The following is a 20,593-nucleotide window of genomic DNA, read 5'->3' as shown; positions in this document are numbered from 1 at the left end:
TTCTGCAGGGGACCAGCCCTCATGGCGAGGGGGCAGGGCTGGGGCCAAGTTCATTTGCCTGCTTGAGCCTCTTGCAAAGCAGGTAGTAGGTCCCCTGCTCTCTTCTCACTTGTTAGCCTAGGGTACAGTGGTACTGGCCAGGCCAGCCTATGCCCATCTCCAGGGGACAGGGCTAACGTCATCCCTAGAGTCTGGCTCTCCAGTTCTGATACCTTTGGATGTCCCCTCCTCTGGGTATCCTCAAGCAGCCAGGTGGTTGCTTAGGCATCTAACCCCTCTCCCTCCTAAAATCAGAGCCCAAGCCCCGGGACTTGGTAGGGGAAACAAAAGGAGAACACACTGCTTTTGGCTGCAAGAGAGAGGGGCACACCATTACTTCTTCATTTGGGAGGAAAGCCTTTTTCCAGCCCTGAGTTGGTTGTCCCCACCTTGTCCAAGTCCTGACACAGGGCCTTGGGGGAGGGGTGGCAGTCCTGGGATTCCTGAAGCCACCCAGGGGGCTGTGGTGGCTGTGCTGGGTTTGGCCGCCCTCAGCCTCCAGCCCTCCATTTGTTTGATAATAAACTCCAGGCAGGGGCCGGTGTGACACCCAGGCGTGGGTGTGTTGGCCTCACTGTCCTGCATTCCACGGCAGAGACTCTTCGTTTCTCTGGACAGATTTCCCTGAGAACAAGACTTGGCTCTGCTCGGTGCTTTCTTACCTTTGCCGGGGCCTGGGAAGCATGTGGTCGGAACTGGTTTTATGAAAGCAGCTGCAGCTCGTGACACGCTTTCTGTAGCGGGAGATTTATGGGGCTGCATGGTTTTAATGGTTTCTGTGAGGGTGGCATCCTCTCCTCATTTGTCCTGGCTGTTGTCTCTGAGGCAGATGTCCAAGCCTCCCCTCGCTGGAAGGAAGATGTGGCTGGGGGAAGGGAAGGAGCTGAATATCCCGCCACCCTGAGTAGCTCATAAATCTAAGGGGACCTCCAGGAGGCAGGAAGCCTCCCCACAGAGGTGTCTTATGTGCTCAGGCCTTGTTGGGGAGAGAAGGGCCAATAGCCCCCTGGAGTCTGGGCCATGCTGCTCCCCCAGGCCGGGCCCAGCAGGTGGTTTATCCTGAGCCTGGGTTTTTCCTGCCACACGTCAGTTCCCAGCAGGCAGGTGAATGAGCAGCATCTGTAACTTCACTGGCTGGACAGGTCTGCTACAGCCTGCTCAGGAGGTTTGATCCCAGCAGGAGGTTCCCCAAACCTGCAGCTAGGGGCATCCATCAGTTTCAAACTACCCTGCTGCTAACTTTCTGGGTAGTGGTAATGCTGGGTCCTCAGAAGGCCCAGAGCTCACAGGATGTGGTGGCTTCCAGGCCAGGACTGGAGCTGGGGATGGAAGCAGGCAGGTTTTGGATGAACTGGGGCTGCTAGGTGGAAGACAAGTCTGCCTCGGGGCTGCAAGTCCCTCTTTTGAGGAAACCAAGCACAGGATGTGGCCTGCAGCTCCCTACTTTTCAGGTTGCCTTTGGTGGCCTGGTAATTTGCCCAACATTGAGACGCCTGGGTTTAGGCACCCCAGGAAGGATGGCCAGCTGCCTGCTTCTATGGAAGATATGCTGGTGCTTTGCGCTGCAACCAGGGATGCACAAGCAGTAGCCAAAAGGAGCCTCGGAGCTCAGCAGGTTGAATTCTGCCCTCCTTGCCCGAGAGGGAAGTGATCAAGGCACCCAGCCTACCTTGGGCCTGCCTCTTAACTCCCAGCCCCCACTGACACAGGCTGCCCTTGCTGACTCTGGTCCCTACAGGCCCAGCCCTCAGCCTCCTTATCTCCTTAGAGTCCCAGTCAGCCTTCCAGAACCTGATAGGGGCCTCTGCTAAGGGGTGGAGGAAGGTGCATACCCCTGGTGGCCAGGGCGACAGGTTAGGGCAAGAGAAGTCAGTCCTCATGGATAACCCTGCCCTGTGGCTGAGAGAGTTTTGCATGAAATGACTTCTCTGAACCTCAGAATTGGGGAGAGGGGTTGCTGCCCATGCTCCCTATAATCCTGTTAAGGGAGTTCTGTGGCTGGCTGCAGGGAAGAATTTAGTGTACAGATGTGGGACAAGCCATGGTCTGCAAGGCCAGGAGACAAACTCCAGCTAGACCTTAGGACGTCAACTCCTAGCTTCTCTGGAGCCTGCACCCACTCTTCTTGCTTTTCGTTGGGCTTCTGTTCCGTTTGCAGACCTGCTTCCGCCCCCTGGTGTGCCAGGGCACAGCTGGACTTGCGCTCAGCCTAACCCCTTTAGCCTCGAGCATTCCGGTTCCCATGTCCCAGCCCTGATTGTGTCTGTACTGGTGCAGAGCCCTTCCTGGGCACAGCCCTGTGGGACAAACACACCTGCTCACTTGAGCAGTAGCAGGCTGAGCGCTCTTTTTTGTGGAAGGAACACAGGCTGAGAGGAGGAATTTGCAGTGTGGACCCTGAGATGGAGCCACTTGCCACCGATAGTGGGGCCAGAAGCAGGCTATGGGCCAGGCTCTCCTCCCCAAGCAGGGTTGGGGGGCCCTGCCAGTGCCTACCACACAGACTCCCTTGTCTCCGCCTCGGAGAATGGCCATTTGGGTGTAAGGTAGTGACCCTCTTCCTATAAACTTGCAATCTCTAATTTCAGGGTCCCACGTGCCTGTCATCTCCCTGGTCTGACTTCATAGTCTGCCTTGCTAGGGTAATCTCATGTCCCTGATTGCTGACTATAGGTTAGATGGGGGAGGGGTCTTTAACAGAGTTCCATGTTCCAGTCTTGTTGAGAACAACTTTTAGGACATTAGTGCAAGGACAGTGGAGTTTAGGTATCCTAAGGGCTGAGGCTAACTAGCCAGGGGTGATATCATTGTGGCTGTGTCTTAGTTTGGGCTGCTATAACATAGTACTTTAGATTGGTTGAGAAACAATAGAAACGTATTGGTCACAGTCATGGAGGCTGAGAAGCCCAAGATCAAGATGCCAGCAGATTTGGTGCCTGTCCTTAGCCCACTCTCTGCTTTTTTGTTGTTGTTGTTAAAGCATAGCTGTGTACATTAGTGTAATCAAGGGGTACAATGTGCTGGATTCATATACAATCTGAAATATTCTCATCAAACTGTTCAACGTAGCCTTCATGGCATTTTCTTAGTTATTGTATGTAAACATTTGTATTCTGCCTTTAGTAAGTTTCGCCTGTACCCATTCTAAGGTATACCATAGGTGTGGCCCCACCCATTACCCTCCCTCCACCTTAACCTCCCCCCTCCCTGCCCCTTCCTTGGCCCTTTCCCCATAGTCTTGTGCTATAGTTGGGTTATAGTCTTCATGTGAAAGCTATAATTTAGCTTCATAGTAGGGCTGAGTACACTGGATATTTTTTCTTCCATTCCTGAGATACTTTGCTAAGAAGAATATGTTCCAGCTCCATCCATGTAAGCATGAAAGAGGTAAAGTCTCCATCTTTCTTTAAGGCTGCATAATATTCCATGGTATACATGTACCACAATTTGCTAGTGCATTTGTGGGTTGATGGGCACTTGGGCTCCTTCCATGACTTAGCGATCATGAATTGGGCTGCAATAAACATTCTGGTACAGATGTCTTTGTTATATTGTGATTTTTGGTCTTTTGGGTATAAACCTAGTAAAGGAATTATAGGATCGAATGGCAGGTCTATTTTTAGGTCTCTAAGTATTCTCCAAACATCCTTCTAGAAGGAATGTATTAGTGTGCATTCCCACCAGCAGTGTAGAAGTGTGCCCTTTCCTCCACATCCACGCCAACATCTCTGGTTTTGGGATTTTGTTATGTGGGCTACTCTTACTGGGGTTAGGTGATATCTCAAAGTAGTTTTGATTTGCATTTCTCTGATGATTAAGGATGATGAGCTTTTTTTCATGTGTTTGTAGATCGTGCGTCTGTCTTCTTTAGAGAAGTTTCTCTTCAAGTCCCTTGCCCACCCTGAGATGGGATCACGTGTTCTTTCTTTGCTAATACATTTGCGTTCTCTGGATTCTGGTTATTAGACCTTTATTGGAGGTATAACCTGCAAATATTTTCTCCCATTCTGAGGGCTGTCTGCTTGCTTTACTTACTGTGTTCTTGGCTGTGCAGAAGCTTTTTAGTTTGATCAGGTCCCAGTAGTGTATTTTTGATACTGCTTCAATTGCCTGGGGAGTCCTCCTCATAAAATATTCACCAGGCCGATTCCTTCGAGAGTTTTCCCTGCACTTTCTTCAAGTATTTTTATAGTTTCATGTCTTAAGTTTAAATCTTTTATCCAGTGAGAGTCTATCTTAGTTAATGGTGAAAGGTGTGGAACCAGTTTCAGTCTTCTACAGGTTGCCAGTCAGTTCACCCAGCACCATTTGTTAAATAGGGACTCCTTTTCCCACTGAATGTTTTTAATTGGCTTGTCAAAGATCAAATAACAGTAAGTAGCCAGATTCATCTCTTGGTTCTCTATTCTGTTCCAGACATCTACTTCTCTGTTTTTGTGCCAATACCATACTGTTTTGATCACTATCGGTTTATAGTAGTCTCAGGTCTGGTAGCGTGATTCCTCCTGCTGTATTTTTATTGCCGAGTAATCTTTTGGCTATTTGAGGTTTTTTTCTGATTCCATATAAAATGAAGTATTATTTTTTCAAGATCTTTAAACTATGGCAATGGAGCTTTAATAGGAATTGCATTAAAATTATATATTGCTTTGGGTAGTATAGACATTTTAACAATGTTGATTCTTCCCAGCCATGAGCATGGTATGCTTTTCCATTTGTTAACATCTTCAGTTATTTCTTTTGTTAAAGTTTCATAGTTCTCTTTGTAGAGATCTTTCACGTCCTTTGTTAGGTATACTCCCAAATATTTCATCTTCTTTGGCACTATTGTGAAAGGAATAGAGTCCTTGACTGTTTTTTCGGCTTGTTTATTGTTGGTATATATAAAGGCTACAGATTTATGGGTGTTGATTTTGTAGCCTGAGACATTGCTTGTATTCCTTGATCATTTCTAAAAGTTTTATAATAGAATCCCTAGTGTTTTCCAGATATACGATCATGTCATCTGCGAAGAGTGAAAGTTTGATCTCTTCTGACCCTATGTGGATACCCTTGATCGCCTTTTCTTCCCTAATTGCAATGGCTAAAACTTCCATTACAATGTTAAAGAGCAATGGAGACAATGGGCAACCTTGCCTGGTTCCTGATCTAAGTGGAAATGATTTCAATTTAACTCCATTCAATACGATATTGGCTGTGGGTTTGCTGTAGGTGGCCTCTATCAGTTTAAGAAATGTCCCTTCTATACCAATTTTCTTAAGTGTTCTGATCATGAAGGGATGGGTATTATCAAAAACTTTTTCTTCATCAGTTGAAAGAATCATATGGTCCTTATTTTTTAGTTTGTTTATGTGCTGAATTACATTTATAGATTTACATATATTGAACCAACCTTGAGACCCTGGGATAAATCCCACTTGCTCGTGGTGAATAATTTTTTGATGTATTGTTGGATTCTGTTTGTTAGGATCTTATTGAGTATTTTAGCATCAATATTCATTAGTGATATTGGTCTATAATTTTCTTTTCTTGTTGGGTCTTTCCCTGGTTTGGGGATCAAGGTGATGTTTGCTTTGTAGAATGTGTTGGGTAATATTCCTTCTTTTTCTATATTTTGGAAGAGCTTTAGTAATATAGGTACTAGTTCTTCTTTAAAGGTTTGGTAGAATTCTGATGTAAAGCCATCTGGTCCTGGGCTTTTCTTTTTAGGGAGATTTGTATAATTGATGCTATCTCAGAATTTGATATAGGCCTGTTCAACATTTCCACTTCATTCTGACTAACTCTTGGTAAGTGGCGTACTTCCAGGTATTGGTCGATTTCTTTCAGATTTTCATATTTCTGAGAGTAGAGTTTCTTGTAGTATTTGTTAAGGATTTTTTTAATTTCTGAGGGGTCTGTTGTTATTTCATTATTACCATTTCTGATTGATGAAATTAGAGATTTTATTCTTTTTTTCCTGGTTAGGTTGGCCAAAGATTTATCTATTTTATTGATCTTTTCAAAAAACCAACTTTTGGATTTATTGATTTGTTGTTTAATTCTTTTGTTTTCAATTTCATTAAATTCTGCTCTGATTTTGGTTATTTCTTTTCTTCTGCTGGGTTTGGGGTTGGAATGTTCTTCCTTCTCCAGGTGCTTGAGATGTCCCATTAAGTTATTAACTTCTTCTCTTTCCGTTTTTTTGTGGAAAGCTTGCAGTGCTATAAATTTCCCTCTTAGGACTGCTTTTGCAGTATCAGAGGTTCTGGTAATTCATGTCTTGATTGTTGTTTTGTTCCAAAAATTTGGTGATTTCCTTCTTAATTCATCTATAACCCATCTATCCTTCAGCATAAGGCTGTTTAGCTTCCATGTTTTTGTATGGGTATGCAGGTTCCTGTTGTTATTGAGTTCAACTTTTATTCCATGATGGTCTGAGAAGATGCAAGGAATAATTTCTATTTTTTTAAATTTGCTGAGGTTAGATTTGTGGCTTAGGATGTGGTCGATTTTGGAGTATGTTCCGTGGGCTGATGAGAAGAATGTGTATTCAGTTTTGTTGGGATGAAATGTTCTGTAGATGTCTGTTATGTCCAGATGTTGAATGGTTAAGTTTAAATCTAAAATTTCTTTGCTTAGCTTCTTTTTGGAGGATCTATCCCGCACTGCTAAAGGGGTGTTAAAATCTCCAACTACTATGGAACTGGAGCAAATCAAGTTGCTCATGTCTGTTAGAGTTTCTCTTATAAATTGAGGTGCGTGACCTTCTCGCCCACCGCCCAGGATCTACAAGCTACGTGCCCACGAGCTCTGCCAGCCCGTTAGAGGTTACTGTTCAGTGCATGAAAGTTTGTGCCTTCAAAAAATTCAGTGCCCATTTGGACTTTCACAAGAAGGATGGCAGCACAGGCATCAACATCAAAAGCTTCTGAGTCTTGGTATTCTCACCCGGCGTATGCAAGATACTGGCAACATTATCATCAAGCAATGGCTTGGATGCGAAACCACCAGAAGGCCTACAGAAAGGCCATGCAATACTATTTCAGTTTCCCATGGCATCTCCCTTCTGCAGTTTCTTCCCAAAGTTCTTGTGATGATGAGGCTAGAGATCCTCAGTCTTTCGGTGACCATCACTTAGCCCAGCAGGACCACCACTGGGGTTCACATTTCAGAAGGTCTAGGAAGCAGCGACACGTTAACAGGAGGTTCCAGGTACCTGCAAGAGAAGACCAAACTTCCTCCGAAGATGAGGAGGTAGAGACTGAGTCAGACGGGGGCATAGAATGTGACCTGAGCAACATGGTAATCACAGAGGAGCTCCGCCAGTACTTTGCAGAGACCGAGAGGCACAGAGAAGAGCGACGGCGGCAGCAGCAGCTGGACGCACAGCGCCTGAATGACTATGTGAATGCTGACCATGACCTGCGCTACAACCCCCACAGGTCAGTCAAACCCCCGACCGAGAGGCCGGGCGAGCGACGCAAAGCTGAGATGAAGCGCTTGTATGGGGACAGCGCTGCCAAGATCCAGGCCATGGAGGCTGCCGTGCAGCTGAGCTTTGACAAGCACTGTGACAGAAAGCAGCCCAAGTATTGGCCTGTCATTCCCCTGAAGTTCTGAGCCCTGGGCTCAGGGACCCCTGCGAGTCTGCACAGGGTCCCCAGACTCACCCCCTTCCTTTTGGGTACACTCCCTTCATCTCTCCTTCCCTACAGTTGTCAGGGAAAAGGAACTTTATGCTGAGATACTACCATGTTCACCAGAGTCCCAGTGGACACTCACAGGGTAGAGGTAATACGCCAGTCACTTGGAATTCAGCAGGACCTACCCTGTTGCCAGCGTGAGAAATTTTCAGACATAAGATGATAATTTTGTATCTCCTGCATTGGTTTCTGATGCTGATAACTGTTCAGTTCATTAAAGTTCTTGCCTAGAAAAAATAAAATAAAATAAAATAAATAAATAAATTGAGGTGCGTTCTGGTTGGGTGCATAAATATTAATAATTGAAATCTCATCATATTGAGTATTACCTTAAAGAAATATGAAGTGTCCATCCTTATCCTTCTTTATTTCGGTTGGTTTAAAGCCTATTGCGTCTGCAAATAGGATTGCAACGCCTGCTTTTTTCTGCATTCCATTTGCCTGGAGTATAGATGACTATCCCTTCGCCTTGAGTCTATATTTGGCTTTTAATGTAAGATGTGATTCTTGTATGCAGCAGATAACTGGCTTGAGTTTTTGTATGCAGTCTGCCAACCTGTGTCTCTTTAGAGGACAATTTAAGCCATTCATATTAATTGAGAATATTGATGAGCCTTTCGAGCGTCCGGTGGACATTTTTAATCCTTTCGCAACTGTGGAAGTTGAAATTTGATCAAAATTTTCTGGGTGGGTTTACTTTTGTGGTGGAGGATTACGCTGCTCTTTATGGAGGATAGGTCTGAGAATATCCTGGAGAATTGGTTTAGTTATGGCAAATTACTTCAACATGTGAATGTCATTGAAGTGTTTAGTTTCTCTGTCATAAATGAAACTCAGTTTAGCTGGGTACAGGATCCTGGATTGAAAGTTATTTTGTTTTAGGGGATTAAATGTCGATGACCATCCTCTTTTAGCTTGAAAGGTTTCAGCAGAGAGATCTACAGTTATTCTAATATTCTTGCCCTTGTAGGTGATGGTTTTCTTTTGTCTGGCTGCTTTCAGAATTTTCTCCTTCATATTAACTTTAGTGAAATAGATCATGATGTGTCTGGGGTATGTCTTATTTGGGTTGAGTCGTGCTGGAGTTCTGAAACTGTCTGCTATCTGAATTTCAGGATCTCTTGGCGTGTCTGGAAAGTTCTCCTTCATAATCTCATGGAGAAGAGATTCTGTGCCTTGTGAAGCCACTTCGACGCTTTTGTGGATCCCTATAAGACGAATATTGGTTTTCGTCGAATTATCCCAGAGCTCTCTGAGAGAGTGATCTGTTTTTGCCCTCCATTTTTCTTCCTCTTTGAGAGTTTGGGAAAGTTTGAAAGCTTTGTCTTCAATGTCAGAAATCCTTTCTTCTGCTTGCTCCATTCTGTTACTGAGGGATTCTACTGTGTTTCTGAGATCTTTGAGGGCTGCAACTTTTTGTCTCAATGTGTCAAAATCTTTGGTCATTTGGTCTTTGAATTCGTTGAATTCTTGAGATATCTTTTGGGTTACTGCTTGGAATTCTAATTCAATCTTATTTGCTATCCAGTGAATTCAATTTCTGACATCTCAGCTATTTTTTAGTGCATGGGTTCTTGTGCTGTGTATGTCCCACTGATTCTTGGGGGAGTTTATCTACTCTGATTATTCATATTGCCAGAGTTTTTCTGTTGATTTCACCTCATGATTGTTTTTCACCATTGCCTCTGGCCATCCTCAGAGTTGGGGAGGTGTCTCTCCAAGATTAGACCCCAGCAGGATCACTCTATTGTTGCCTGATCTTTGTAGGGAGTGACCCTTTGTAGTTCCTCTGGGGCTGCCACAGCCAAGGAGTTCTGGTTGTGGAAGCATCTCTGGAGTGTGACATGCCCGGATCCAGCAACAGGGCGGGAGGTGGTGTGCATGGTTCTGGTTTTGCCTGGTGCCCAGTGACTTTGGCACAGAGAGCCCAAGGCTCCAGCAGTCTCTGGCCAGCAGAAGGGCTCTGCACAGAGGCAGGGAGGGCTCTGGAGGGCACACGGCTACCAGAGTCCCTGGCCAGATGAGTGGGCCAGTGTTGAGGCAGGGAGGGTACAGGAGGGAGGACACAGGGTTGCGTGGTTCCCACAGTTCCTGGTCAGGACATGCAGAAGCCCCGCAGGGCGGGTCGCGGTTTGGGGTTCACGGTGCAGCGCTTATGGAGGTCCGGGCGGCGCCAAGCCCAGGAGTTAGAGGTTGCTATGAGCTGTGACGCCACGGCACTCTACCCAGGGCAACAGCCTGAGGCTCCAGTGTGCCAAAACTGGTCTCACTCTGCCCCTGAGGTTTAAGGCTGTAAGATCGCTCAGTGCCTGCCTTTAGGCTGCTCAGTCACTAGGTTACTAGCTCCTGCCTGATCCTTGCTCTGTGACCCTGAGGGCGGAGCTTGCAGTTCTCTCACAATGGCTCCTTGCGGCCCACAGCCGAACACTATTAGCTGCGACCGGTTCAGCGGCTCAGTCTGGGGCCCTAGACAATGCCCAGTGTTCTCTGTACTCCTGCTCAAGCTCTCCCCAGGGCAGTTCAATTGAGTGCCAAGTCCAAAAACACCGAAATAGTCCACAGGTAAGGCCTTTCTGGTTTGCAGTCTCACTGCTGCTTGTACTTACGGCTGCCAGTGGGATTAAGTCGATCGAACACACGCAACCACTTGCCAGTTTTCCACTGTTTTTGTCCTCCTCTTGGGGTCCAGAAGTCCCTTGCTGACTCCTTGTATCCTCAAAGGGATGATTATAGGCAGATGCCACCAGCCAGAGATGCCTGGAGTCTTACCTCCCCAGACTCACTGGGCCTAGTTGCAGGGAAGCTGTTACTCGGCCACCATCTTGAAGTTAATCAGTTTCTGCTTTTTTTTTTTTTGAGACCAGAGTCTCACTTCTTGCTAGGTCCTTATATGGCAGGAGGGGCAGAGGAGCTAGCTTTTGTAAGGACTCTAATTCTGTTCATGAGGCTGGAGTCCCCATGACTTAATCACTCCTCAAAGGCCCCATGTCTTAATATTTTCACGTTGTGTATTAGGGTCCAACATTTGCATTTGGGGGAAACATGAACACTAAGCCCTTGGCAGGGTGTGAGGGGCCAGCCAAAGCTGTGGTCCTAGGATGGGAAGAGCTGCTTATAGTCCATGTACCCAGCCCCTTGGTTGGGCAGCATCATAGGCACTTTTGGGTTGGAAAGCCCTGGGGTCCACATAGCACAGAGGACCCCGTTCATTCCCTGTTAGGAGCCAGCAGCGGGTTGGAGGTGTCAGCAGTCTCCTTGGAGGTGTGCCGTGTGGCTGCCCATGTGTTTGCTCCCTGAGAGCATGGGGCAGGTCTGTCGGAGGTCACTATTGCAATGTGTATTTTGAGTATTTTCAGCTGTGTGTGCACTGCAGGGACTTGGCCCGTGCACTGTGTGTGCAGCTCATATTTTGTGGGCTGTGTCATGTGCGGAGGTGTTGCCAAGGGCAGCGGGAAGTGGCTCCTTTCCAGCATAATCACACGAATCCCACCACCACCTTCCCCTGCCCGGGTCTGTGCCGTCCTACCCCAGGAGTGCTGGGGTCTTCTCTGGGTAGAAAGAGGACAAGGGTCAGTCAGCTTTGTCTCAATTCATGAGTGTCCTTTGCTTCATCCCTCTGAATTCTTCAAGACAGCTGGGCGTCTAGGGGAGAGTCCCCTTCAGGGCTTCGTTCCCTTTAGGCCTGTGCCGGCTGTGCGTGGGGAAGTGCAGGGCAGGGTGGCTGCCCTGGATGGTTTTCCAGGACATTCACTGAGGGAAGGAGGACACTCAGAGACCAAGGAGGGTGGGACAGGGTCCCCAGCTGTTCTGTGAGGAAGGGCCATGCTGTTATAGGTCCCCCAGGGATTGACGAGGTCCCCAGGGTCGGGGGGCAGTCCAAGGCTAGACATTCAGGCAGCTTTTTCTCAGGCTTCTTCTCAGCAACACTAAGAAACCTTCCCAGTTCTGCCCGTCTTCGTGGCCCCGAGCAGAGGCCCACAATGCCCAGAGCCCTCATAATTGTATTTGTTTCTAGGGCTGCCGGAACAGAGCCCCAGGTACTTGGAGGCTTAAACTCAGGAATTCGTCTCAGCCAGGAACTCTGCCTGGCAGGGCTGGCAGGTGTGGCAGGGCTGGTTCCTTCTGAGTCCTCTCTCCTGGCTGTGGATGGCTGCCTTCCCCATGTCCTCACACGGACTGCCTTTTATGTGTCTGCATCCCAACTTCCTCTTCTTGCGAGGACACCAGTCACATTGGATTAGGGTTCACCTAACAACCTCATCTTGATTACCTTTTTAAAGACCCTATTTCCAAATATAATCCCATTCTGAAGTGTAGGGGATTGGGGCTTGAACAGATGAATTTGTGGGAACACTGTTCAACCCATGGTATCAATAAATGCTCAGAGCCTGGAAGTCAAAGCCATGTTCTCCAGGGACCTGGGTCAGAGGTGCTCTGTGCAGCATCCTTGTTGGCCCAGCTCAGGGCTGTGGCTGGACCCCAGCAGTCCAAGGTGCGTTGCAGAGAAGCAGCCATAGGGAGGCTCATTGTGTATTCAGCTCAGTCCCAGGGAGAGGAAACTGGGGATGGCTCCCCATTGCTTAGCTAAGGGGCACTCAGTTGCCACGGTGACCTCCGTCTGCACAGTCAAATACACATGGCCCAGCCACTTCTCTGGGCTGGAGGGCTCCCCCCACCCCAGAGTTCACACTGAGTGTTGAGTCTCTTGGTGACAAAAACATGGAAACAGTTGCCATGGCAGCCATTCTTTGGAGTCCTCAGACTGGAGTGCAAAGTTCAGGATGCCCAGGAACAGCTGAAATGAAAATATGGGAAAATCCGCCACTTCCTTCACCCGAGCACGATGAGTGGGATGGCAGTAGATGCCTCGAGGCCCATCTGTCCCTGCCCCACCCCATCCTCTTGGGCCAAATGTGGGCAGAGGAGAAGGGAGGGCATTGGAAGCGAAGGAGCAGAGTGGCCCCCACAGACCTTGAGCCAGCCAGCATGGGGGGGGCAGGCTGAGCTAGGGGTGGCCCCGTTGCCTGGAGTGGTAAGTGGTTGGGAGGTGATAACCACTGACAGCTGGGTGTTCCTTGTGTCCTTGTGGCTGCTGAGCCGCGGAGCCTGCTGTGTCTGTGTCTTCAGGCTACTGCTCCTTTCTTAGGAGGACTCAAGTCCATGCAGTGGCCTAGTCCAGGTTACAAAACTCAGTGGAGTAAAGGGCACAGGGTGTGGCAGGTGGCTCAGCAAGAAGAAGGGCTCAATTCTGACTTGGGGATGGAGAAGATGGCTAAGTTTCCTTTGAGCAGAGGTGAGTGCCACACAGGCCTCTCCCGGTACACCTGGACTGGCGGAAATGATCCTTTTGCTCCAAATAGGCCCCTTGAGGCTCTGAGATGTACCAAAGAGTTTTTTGCAGCCAAGTTGTTTGGGAAACCAACACATGTACACAATTCATTGACTAAAGGTTCTGAAAAGTCCTGCAGTAAGAAACTCCTTGATTTTATTAACCTCATATTTCATGAATGTAATAGAAGAAAATTGCCTTAAAAAATTTTTTTTCTATGTTTTAAATACCTCTTACTATCTTGCAGAAATAATATCTGTTAACATTTTACCAAGGCACTGATTCTCAAAGAGTGCACAGCAGCAGCAGCACCACTGGGGACTCTGTGAGAAATGCACATTCTAGGGCCCAGCAATTTGTTTTCACAAGCCCTCCAAGGGGTTCTTTTTTTCTTTTTTTATTAAATCATAGCTGTGTACATTAGTATGATCATGGGGCACCATACACTTGGTTCATAGACCGTTTGACACATTTTCATCACACTAGTTAACATAGCTTCCCTGGCATTTTCCTGCGGTGCATCTTACAAGGGTATAGCTGAATCTTAGTAAATGTGGAATGTAAAGGTCTTACCTCCAAGGGTTTCTGATGCATGTTCCAATTTGGGAACCCTTGTACTAGGGGAAAAGACCGGCAGACAAAGAAGAGGAATGGCCTGGGGAGCTTGAGAGACACAGGAAGGGAGGCCACCTGGGGGGACAGTTTAGGCATGGGAGGCAAGCATTGCAAGGACCCAGCGCTGTGGCTATGGAAAGGCTTGATAGTCTCCTTGAAGGGAAGGTTTTTATCTTATGTCCCTGGGCACTGAGGCCCCATTATAGTTTCCTGAGGCTGGGTAAAACAAAGCTGTGTCATGAGGCCTGGTGTTAATTGGGGCCCTTGGCAATGGGGAGACCTGAGGAGGGTCCTCCTTCTCCAGACTGTGAGGAGTGGCCAGCACTGCCCTCACCAGGGGCACCAGCCCTGGGCATATGGACCTTGCCCAGAGTGCTAGGGACATGGTCAGTACCTGTAGGCTTCCCCTGGCCTTCCTGGACCATAGTAGGCCTTGGCAACTGCCAAGGAGATTGTTGCCAAAGGCAGTGCTAGGTGGTACCTTCAAACAGGCAGGAATTAAGGCTTCTTGGAGCAGTGGCCATGGCCCAGGTATTAGTAGGTGGGGTTCAGCTTTGCCACCACCCACCTATTCCCCTGTGGGGTACCTTCTGGAGTCCCTTCCCACTGATGAGTCACCTATTCCTTCTCCTGGGCTCTGGGAGAGGGAGGAGCAGGCAGGGCTGACCTGGCCATGGGATCTGGGGGCCCATGCAGCATGCCCCCGCCGTGGCCCACCCTCCTGCTTGTTCTGTCTTGCAGCTGTGCAGATCCACATCCTGAAGGCAGACAAAGCCGGGGACTGGTGGAAGTTCACGGTGAACATCATCTCAGTGTACAAGCAGGGTACGAGCCGCATCCGCCGCGGTGACCAGAACCTGTGGATCCGATCACGGGACATTGCCTGCAAGTGCCCCAAGATCAAGCCCCTCAAGAAGTACCTGCTGCTGGGCAACGCCGAGGACTCTCCCGACCAGAGTGGTATCGTGGCTGACAAGAGCAGCCTAGTGATCCAGTGGCGGGACACGTGGGCGCGGCGGCTGCGCAAATTCCAGCAGCGGGAGAAGAAGGGCAAGTGCAAGAAGGCCTAGCGGGAGGCAGCAGTGCGGCGGGCGCGGGCGGGCAGGCCGGGCGCCAGGGCCGAGCGTGAGCCGGAGGCCCCGGCCGGCCGCAGCCGCGGTGGACTTGCCCGCAAGGGCTTTCCCAAGTGGGGGGAGGGTGGGGGCGGGGCTGCAGCCGGCGCGGGGGGCGGGGCCCTCGGCGGCCCCACCCCCAGCCCCGTCCGCGCGCCCCAGGCCCAGCCGCGTGCTCACCGGGCAGGTGTGCAGAGGCCGGACCCTGGAGAAATGAGGAAGAGACGTAGCTACCTCACGGGCTCCTTCCAGAGCAGAGACGCGCTTCGCTGGGGCTAGGTGGGGTCGCGGTGGAGGGGCTGGGGATGGAGCGCACAGCCGCACTGGGGCCCGCAGGGGTGGCTCGTGGATAGTTACAGAGAAGGGGGCCACGTGAGAACTGTGAATTCTCAGGCCCGCAGCCTGGGCGGGGTGCTGGGCAAGCCCGACCAAACTACCACTCCCAATACAAAAGACAAAACCCCTCCTTTCTCCCAGGGATGCCTGGCTGTGACAACCTGGGGCTCCTCGGGAGGGGCCCTGCAGGCGCTTGGGGGAGGAGCTGGCAGCCTGCGTGCAGCCTCTGGCCTCCACTGCCACCTGCTGCGTTGGTCCTACCGGGTAGGTCATGGCGGGGGGGTAGGGAGGTTCGCCATCTGTGGAAGAGAGGAAGGCCAGCCCGTCCAGAGGGCAGTGGGCTCAAGAACACCCCTGAGAAGCCCAAGCCGGGTGGTCACCGCCTTGCGCCCAGAACTGCCTGATGGAGAAGGTATTGCAAAAGCAAAACCTCCCAGAGAGTTTCCTTTTTGGAAACTTGGAACTAGCCCCTTTTATGATTTTTTCCAGGGGAGGGGGAAGGGGCACTGGCTGGGTTTACAGCAGTGACACTATTTGTGTAATGACATCAGCTCCCACAAGGGCCCTCAGCAATGTCAACAGCTGGAAAGGGCCTGGGCAGGCATGGAATATGCAAGGCTGTGAGGGCAGCTGGGCCAGGGGCTTGCTTGAGTCGCGACAGGGTTTGCTGGCTCAGCAGAGTGCCACAGTGTCCATGCCATGGGTAGGCAGGGGCTGGAGAGTCCAGGCTCCTGGAGGCCAGGGAAGCCAAGACCATCTTCCTATCATTGCCCCTACTCTTGGCTCCCCCATGGAAGTGACAGAGGCTGCTGGGCCAAGAAAGCCTGTTACAGGTACCCTGGCTCTGGTGCCACCTCTGTAGCCATTTTGGTCTGGCCTGGACCGCAACCTGGCCCACTCCTTTATGGTTGGCTTTTTTCCAGAGGCCACCCCTGCCCTCTGGTGTGCCCAGTTCTCCTTCCAAAGCTGTCTCAAGCAGGTACCCCTTTTTAGTCTGATTGCCTCCCAGGGGACTCATTCCTGTGCCCTGGGGCCTCTTGGCTTCCTGCCTGAGCTTTCTGCACTGCCCAGGGGCCTCTGGCCCGAGTCCTCACACCCTGAATTAGAGACCTGGCTCCTCTCTGTCAGGAAATTGGTTTCATTTTCTCTGCCAGAGTTTGGCTGCTCAAAAGGGTCATACCAAGAAGTATGAAGCTCAGCCCTTTGCTGGTCTGTCTCCCCTCTGCGTCCCTCCCTTCTCCCTGAGTCACAGCTGCCATAGACAAACACCTGCTCTGTGCCAGGCACTTTACCCACCTGCACTCCTCTTGTCCTCATGACAACCCCATGGGACAGGGATTTTCACCAGTGAGGAACCGAGAGTGCACATGGCCAAGGTCACACCACAAATGAGTGGCAGGACTGGGACTCAGGGCTTCTGAGTGCAGGCTGTGGGGTGTGTTCCTGAAGGAGTTGCCACAGTGAGCCTGGCCCTGGGTACTGCCTGGAGGACCCAGACATCTAGTCTGGACAACAGGAGCCAGGGTAGGCGCCAGGCACAGTAGTATCTTCAGAGTGGCTGTAACAGGTTGGGTGAAGCAGGGCTGGTCTTGCCAGAGGGCAGCCCCAGGTTCCAGGAAGGCTGGACTTGGCTGCTCCTAAGAGGCAGTAGAAAGGTGGTTTGGGGTGCTTGGGGGTGGGTAGAAAGATTCCAGGAGAGACTGGGAGAGGTACCTCAGGGGCAGGGGTAAGACGGAACTGCTCTAGGAAGGGGTATTTGGCTTCTCTGAATCTAAGCCCACGGCTTGAGGTGGGGACCTCTTTCCAAGCTGTCGGCCTGTCTCGGATGCCCAGCGTGGGTTACTGAGCACTGTGCTGCCAGGGTGTTTGTTCTCTTGCTATCTGTGCCTGTGTGGCTTTTCCACCCTGTCCAGGAGGACTGAGGAAGTCCTATCACATCCCTCCTAAGTCTCACCCCATGTCTAGCAAAGGACTTGCACTGGTGGCCCTCTCCACAGCCAAGCCAGAGGCCTGCCAAACACTGCATCTTGCTGAAAATTCACCCATTCTCCAGTCTCTCCTCTGGCTCAGCACCTCAAAGGCAGAGGCTGTCCTCCCACAGCCTCACCCTTGGGGAATGTATCAGTATGATCAGACCTGCCAGGATGGGGACAGGGTCACTGCTGGGATTGCACAATCATGAGCTGCCTTGCCTAGCTCACCGGCCCTTGCCAGAACCCAGCACACCAACTCCTCTGACTGTACCCTCAGCAGTGAGGACCCATCCTGGGAAAGCACCCCTCTTCCTCCCTGCCCCCACCCCAGGGAGGAAATGGAAATAGGAATTGAGGTGCTCCGGTTTGTACAGTTAGGAAGGGATGTAAAACAGAACTAGATGTTGATTTTGAAGAGTGTATTAACCAGAATTGTGATATGTGTCTGAAGAAAAAACATGCCAGATTAGTCTTTGGTTTTTGAAACAGGTTCCCCAGTTGTCCTTTTCACCAGCTGGTTGGTCTGGTGCTCCTGACCCCCACATGCCTACCTTGCTGACACAGTCAAGCTGAAGATCTGGGGTGGAGGGAACGGGGGAGGGGGCATAAGGCTGTCCCCTAGGCTCACCTGCAGGATACAGTCTTTGCCTCTGGCTTCTGTCCTTAGAAAGCAGGGCAGGAGGGAAGGACACCTGAGGTCACAGCCTAGGGAGGCCAGGAGCTGCCCCAGGGCCCTGAGTGCCCTTCTAGAACTCTTGCTCAGTAGTACCGTGAAGGAATGGGTATAGACTTTTATTGCCCCAGATTGGAATGAGACTGAAATCAAGGAGAGACCCTAAGGCAGCGGGTAATGGTTCCTTTAGGAAGATGAAAAACGTTTAGCCTATCAACACTTAAAGCCCCCCTGAAGCCCAGAGAGAGGAACTAGCTACATGGATGGGGCCACTGGGCCACAGCCTTGGCACACCCCAGCGGTATCAAAATGTGCACCTGTGGGGCCTCGTCCCACTCCTGCCAAATGCCAAGCCAGTCCCACTCCTGCGCCACTGGACTCCCTCCCTGCCTCACGTGCACTCCCAGCCTCCCTCACCTCCCTCCTGCGTTTTGGATTTCTGTTCACTCAGAATTGTAAATGTTTAGTTGTGACCATGACATATTGTTTGGGTCAGTGTTCCTTTCCAATGCATACTAATATATTATGGTTATTATATATGAATATATTTAATGACATGGAAAAAGTTGTGGATTTTTTTTAAGTTTCTTTCCTTTTTTTTAGAGTTGTAATGGACCCAGATGGAACTTGTAATGTGGGCCCCACATGATAGAACTAAATTCAGATATCATTAAATAAACTCTTGTACACTGTGCTCTGTCTTTATTGGGGGGTTGATCTTTGGGGGGTGGGCATGGGGTAAGGATAGGGTGTTTGGGCCACTTAAGGAATATGGCTTCTGGCCAAAGAACTCCACAGCAAGACAGAGCCCCAGGTTTTCACAAAGTCTAAGAGACAGAACTGCCCAAAAAAGGCAGGAAAAGGGCAGCTTTGCTTGGAAAGTCATAGAGCTTTGCTGGCTCTGAAAGCTGTTTTGAGCTAAAAAGGCTCTCAAATGGGATGAACTATATTTCGGTCCCCAAGAATCACCTATAGGACTCATCCTTACTATTCCTGGGATTTCTGGACAGAGGGGAACCCAGGAAAAGGGGGTCCCCTTTCATCGCCCTGCCTACAATAGTAGGGTGGGACAACCTTTGACCTTCCCCTTTTGATTCAGAACCTGTGAGTTATTTCTGCTTTTACATAACCAGCTGCTTCTATTCAAAGCCAAGTAGAGACAAGAAAATACAGCAGGGTCAGTGAAACTCAAGAGATCTTGCAAAAGGCTTTTTTCCCCCCAAGCTATTGCTAAAGGCTTCGTGCGGTGCAGAGACTGGGCTGGTGCCAGCACCATGCAGCCACCAGGAGCTGAGCTCACTGGGTTTCTGAGAGGCTATATTTAAACATCCAAATGGTTGTGATTTCTTTATTAAACAAACAATTCAGTCATTAGGAACACGTTGTGTTGCCATGCGAAGCGGGCTGATCGTCACCAGGAAGCTGTAATTTCTGCACCCAGCTGTTGGTGAAGACAAGTCTCAGCAGAGGCCTGCTCTGGCCCCGCAACAACGCAGTTCCCCACCCACCCTTTGAGGGCACCGCGAGCCCTGCTCCCCCTGGCTGGAGCTTCAGCTTCTTCTCTGGAGGAATCAGGCCACCTCGGAAGTCTGGCTTTGAGGAACAGGAGCTGTGCTCTAGAAGCTGGGGTCAAAGCCAGGGCAGGTGGAAATGAGTGGTCTCCGGGGGTGCCAGCCAAGTTTGAGTCCCTGCTGGAAAGACAATGCCTGACCATGCGTAGGAGGAGGGCACAGGATGGAGGGCTGAGTTGGCCAGACGGGCAGCCTCAGGTATGCCACAGGGCCAGTGGGACCATTTGCGGGATTTAAGACCCACTGACAGTTTGAGGGTAAGACGTCTGTGATGCACTTGGCAGTCCGACATTCGCCTTTGATCATTTTAGGTGAAGGGTCCAGGTCTCAAAGACTTACCTTGATATGGCTTTTTTCTGTCCCAAACAAAAATGCCCACGTCTGAGAGTGCTGTTTCCCTTGGGACCCAAGCACAGTCAGGCCCTATGCTGGTGGCAGCAGCCTCAGGCCTGAAGGAAACAGGGTTTCTCCTCATGCGCAGAGACACGAGAGAACCCGGACTGTCTAGAGCAGGCATCCTCAAACTTTTTAAAATTTAAACGGGGCCAATTCACTGTCCCTCAGACCGTTGGAGGGCCGGACTGTAGTTTTAAAAAAAAAAACAACTATGAACAAATTCCTATGCACACTGCACATATCTTATTTTGAAGTAAAAAACAAAACGGGAACAAATACGATTCACACCGCTTCATGTGGCCCGCGGGCCACAGTTTGAGGACGCCTGCTTTACAGCCCCACTGGAGACAAGGTGTCAACATCTGCCAAACTCAATGCAGGAAAGAAGCTGCGTCTGGTGGTGGGGAGAGCCCATTTTAGAGACTAGAATGCTGAAGCACACAGAAGCTGAGTGACCTTCATCAGGGACCCAGAAGTCAGCATAGTCCACTCAAAAACCCAGACCCCTATTGGGTGACAGAGCTTCACAGGGTGCCTGGCTGCCTGAGCCTGTCATCGAGGAGGCTCAGATGTTCATAAGGTCCTCCCTGCCCCTCCCCCTCTGCCTCCCAGACAGTGGCCTGGCATGGGATGCCCACTTGTGGCAGACACACCCCTTGGTTTCAGATTTTGTTGAACAGACATCTCTTTCTATGCTCTTTTTAAGACTAAATAAAGATGTATAAGAAATATGCCAAGAAAAATGGGGAGCGAAGGGCAGGACCGAGGCAGCGAGAATAGAGTATATGGATGGGTCACACTCACTGCTTTACCAACCTGGAAACCCAGCGGGACAGCGAGGCATTTCTGGAAAGAGGTCAGCGT

The 20,593-nt window shown here is 50.0% G+C and overlaps 2 protein-coding genes across 6 annotated transcripts in view; both read left to right on the top strand.

Moving 5' to 3' along the window:
- The window catches only part of NTN1 (netrin 1), a 195,132-nt gene extending 176,678 nt beyond the window's left edge, over positions 1–18,454 (top strand). For all 5 annotated transcript variants that reach the window (XM_053568064.1, XM_053568063.1, XM_053568066.1 and 2 more), the window contains exon 7: positions 14,410–18,454. In XM_053568064.1, the coding sequence (XP_053424039.1) occupies positions 14,410–14,738 (329 nt within the window). In that variant the 3' untranslated portion in view covers positions 14,739–18,454. The remainder of the gene's footprint in view (positions 1–14,409) is intronic.
- LOC128569702 (gem-associated protein 8-like) lies at positions 6,788–7,949 on the top strand. The gene has a single exon (XM_053568067.1). It carries the CDS (start codon positions 6,919–6,921, stop codon positions 7,639–7,641), a length of 723 nt encoding a protein of 240 aa, XP_053424042.1. The 5' UTR covers positions 6,788–6,918; the 3' UTR covers positions 7,642–7,949.
- Positions 18,455–20,593: the final 2,139 nt, after the last annotated feature.

This window comes from Nycticebus coucang, chromosome 18 (assembly GCF_027406575.1).
Source record: "Nycticebus coucang isolate mNycCou1 chromosome 18, mNycCou1.pri, whole genome shotgun sequence".
Taxonomy (NCBI): domain Eukaryota; kingdom Metazoa; phylum Chordata; class Mammalia; order Primates; family Lorisidae; genus Nycticebus; species Nycticebus coucang.
This window is presented reverse-complemented; position numbering and strand designations above follow the sequence as displayed.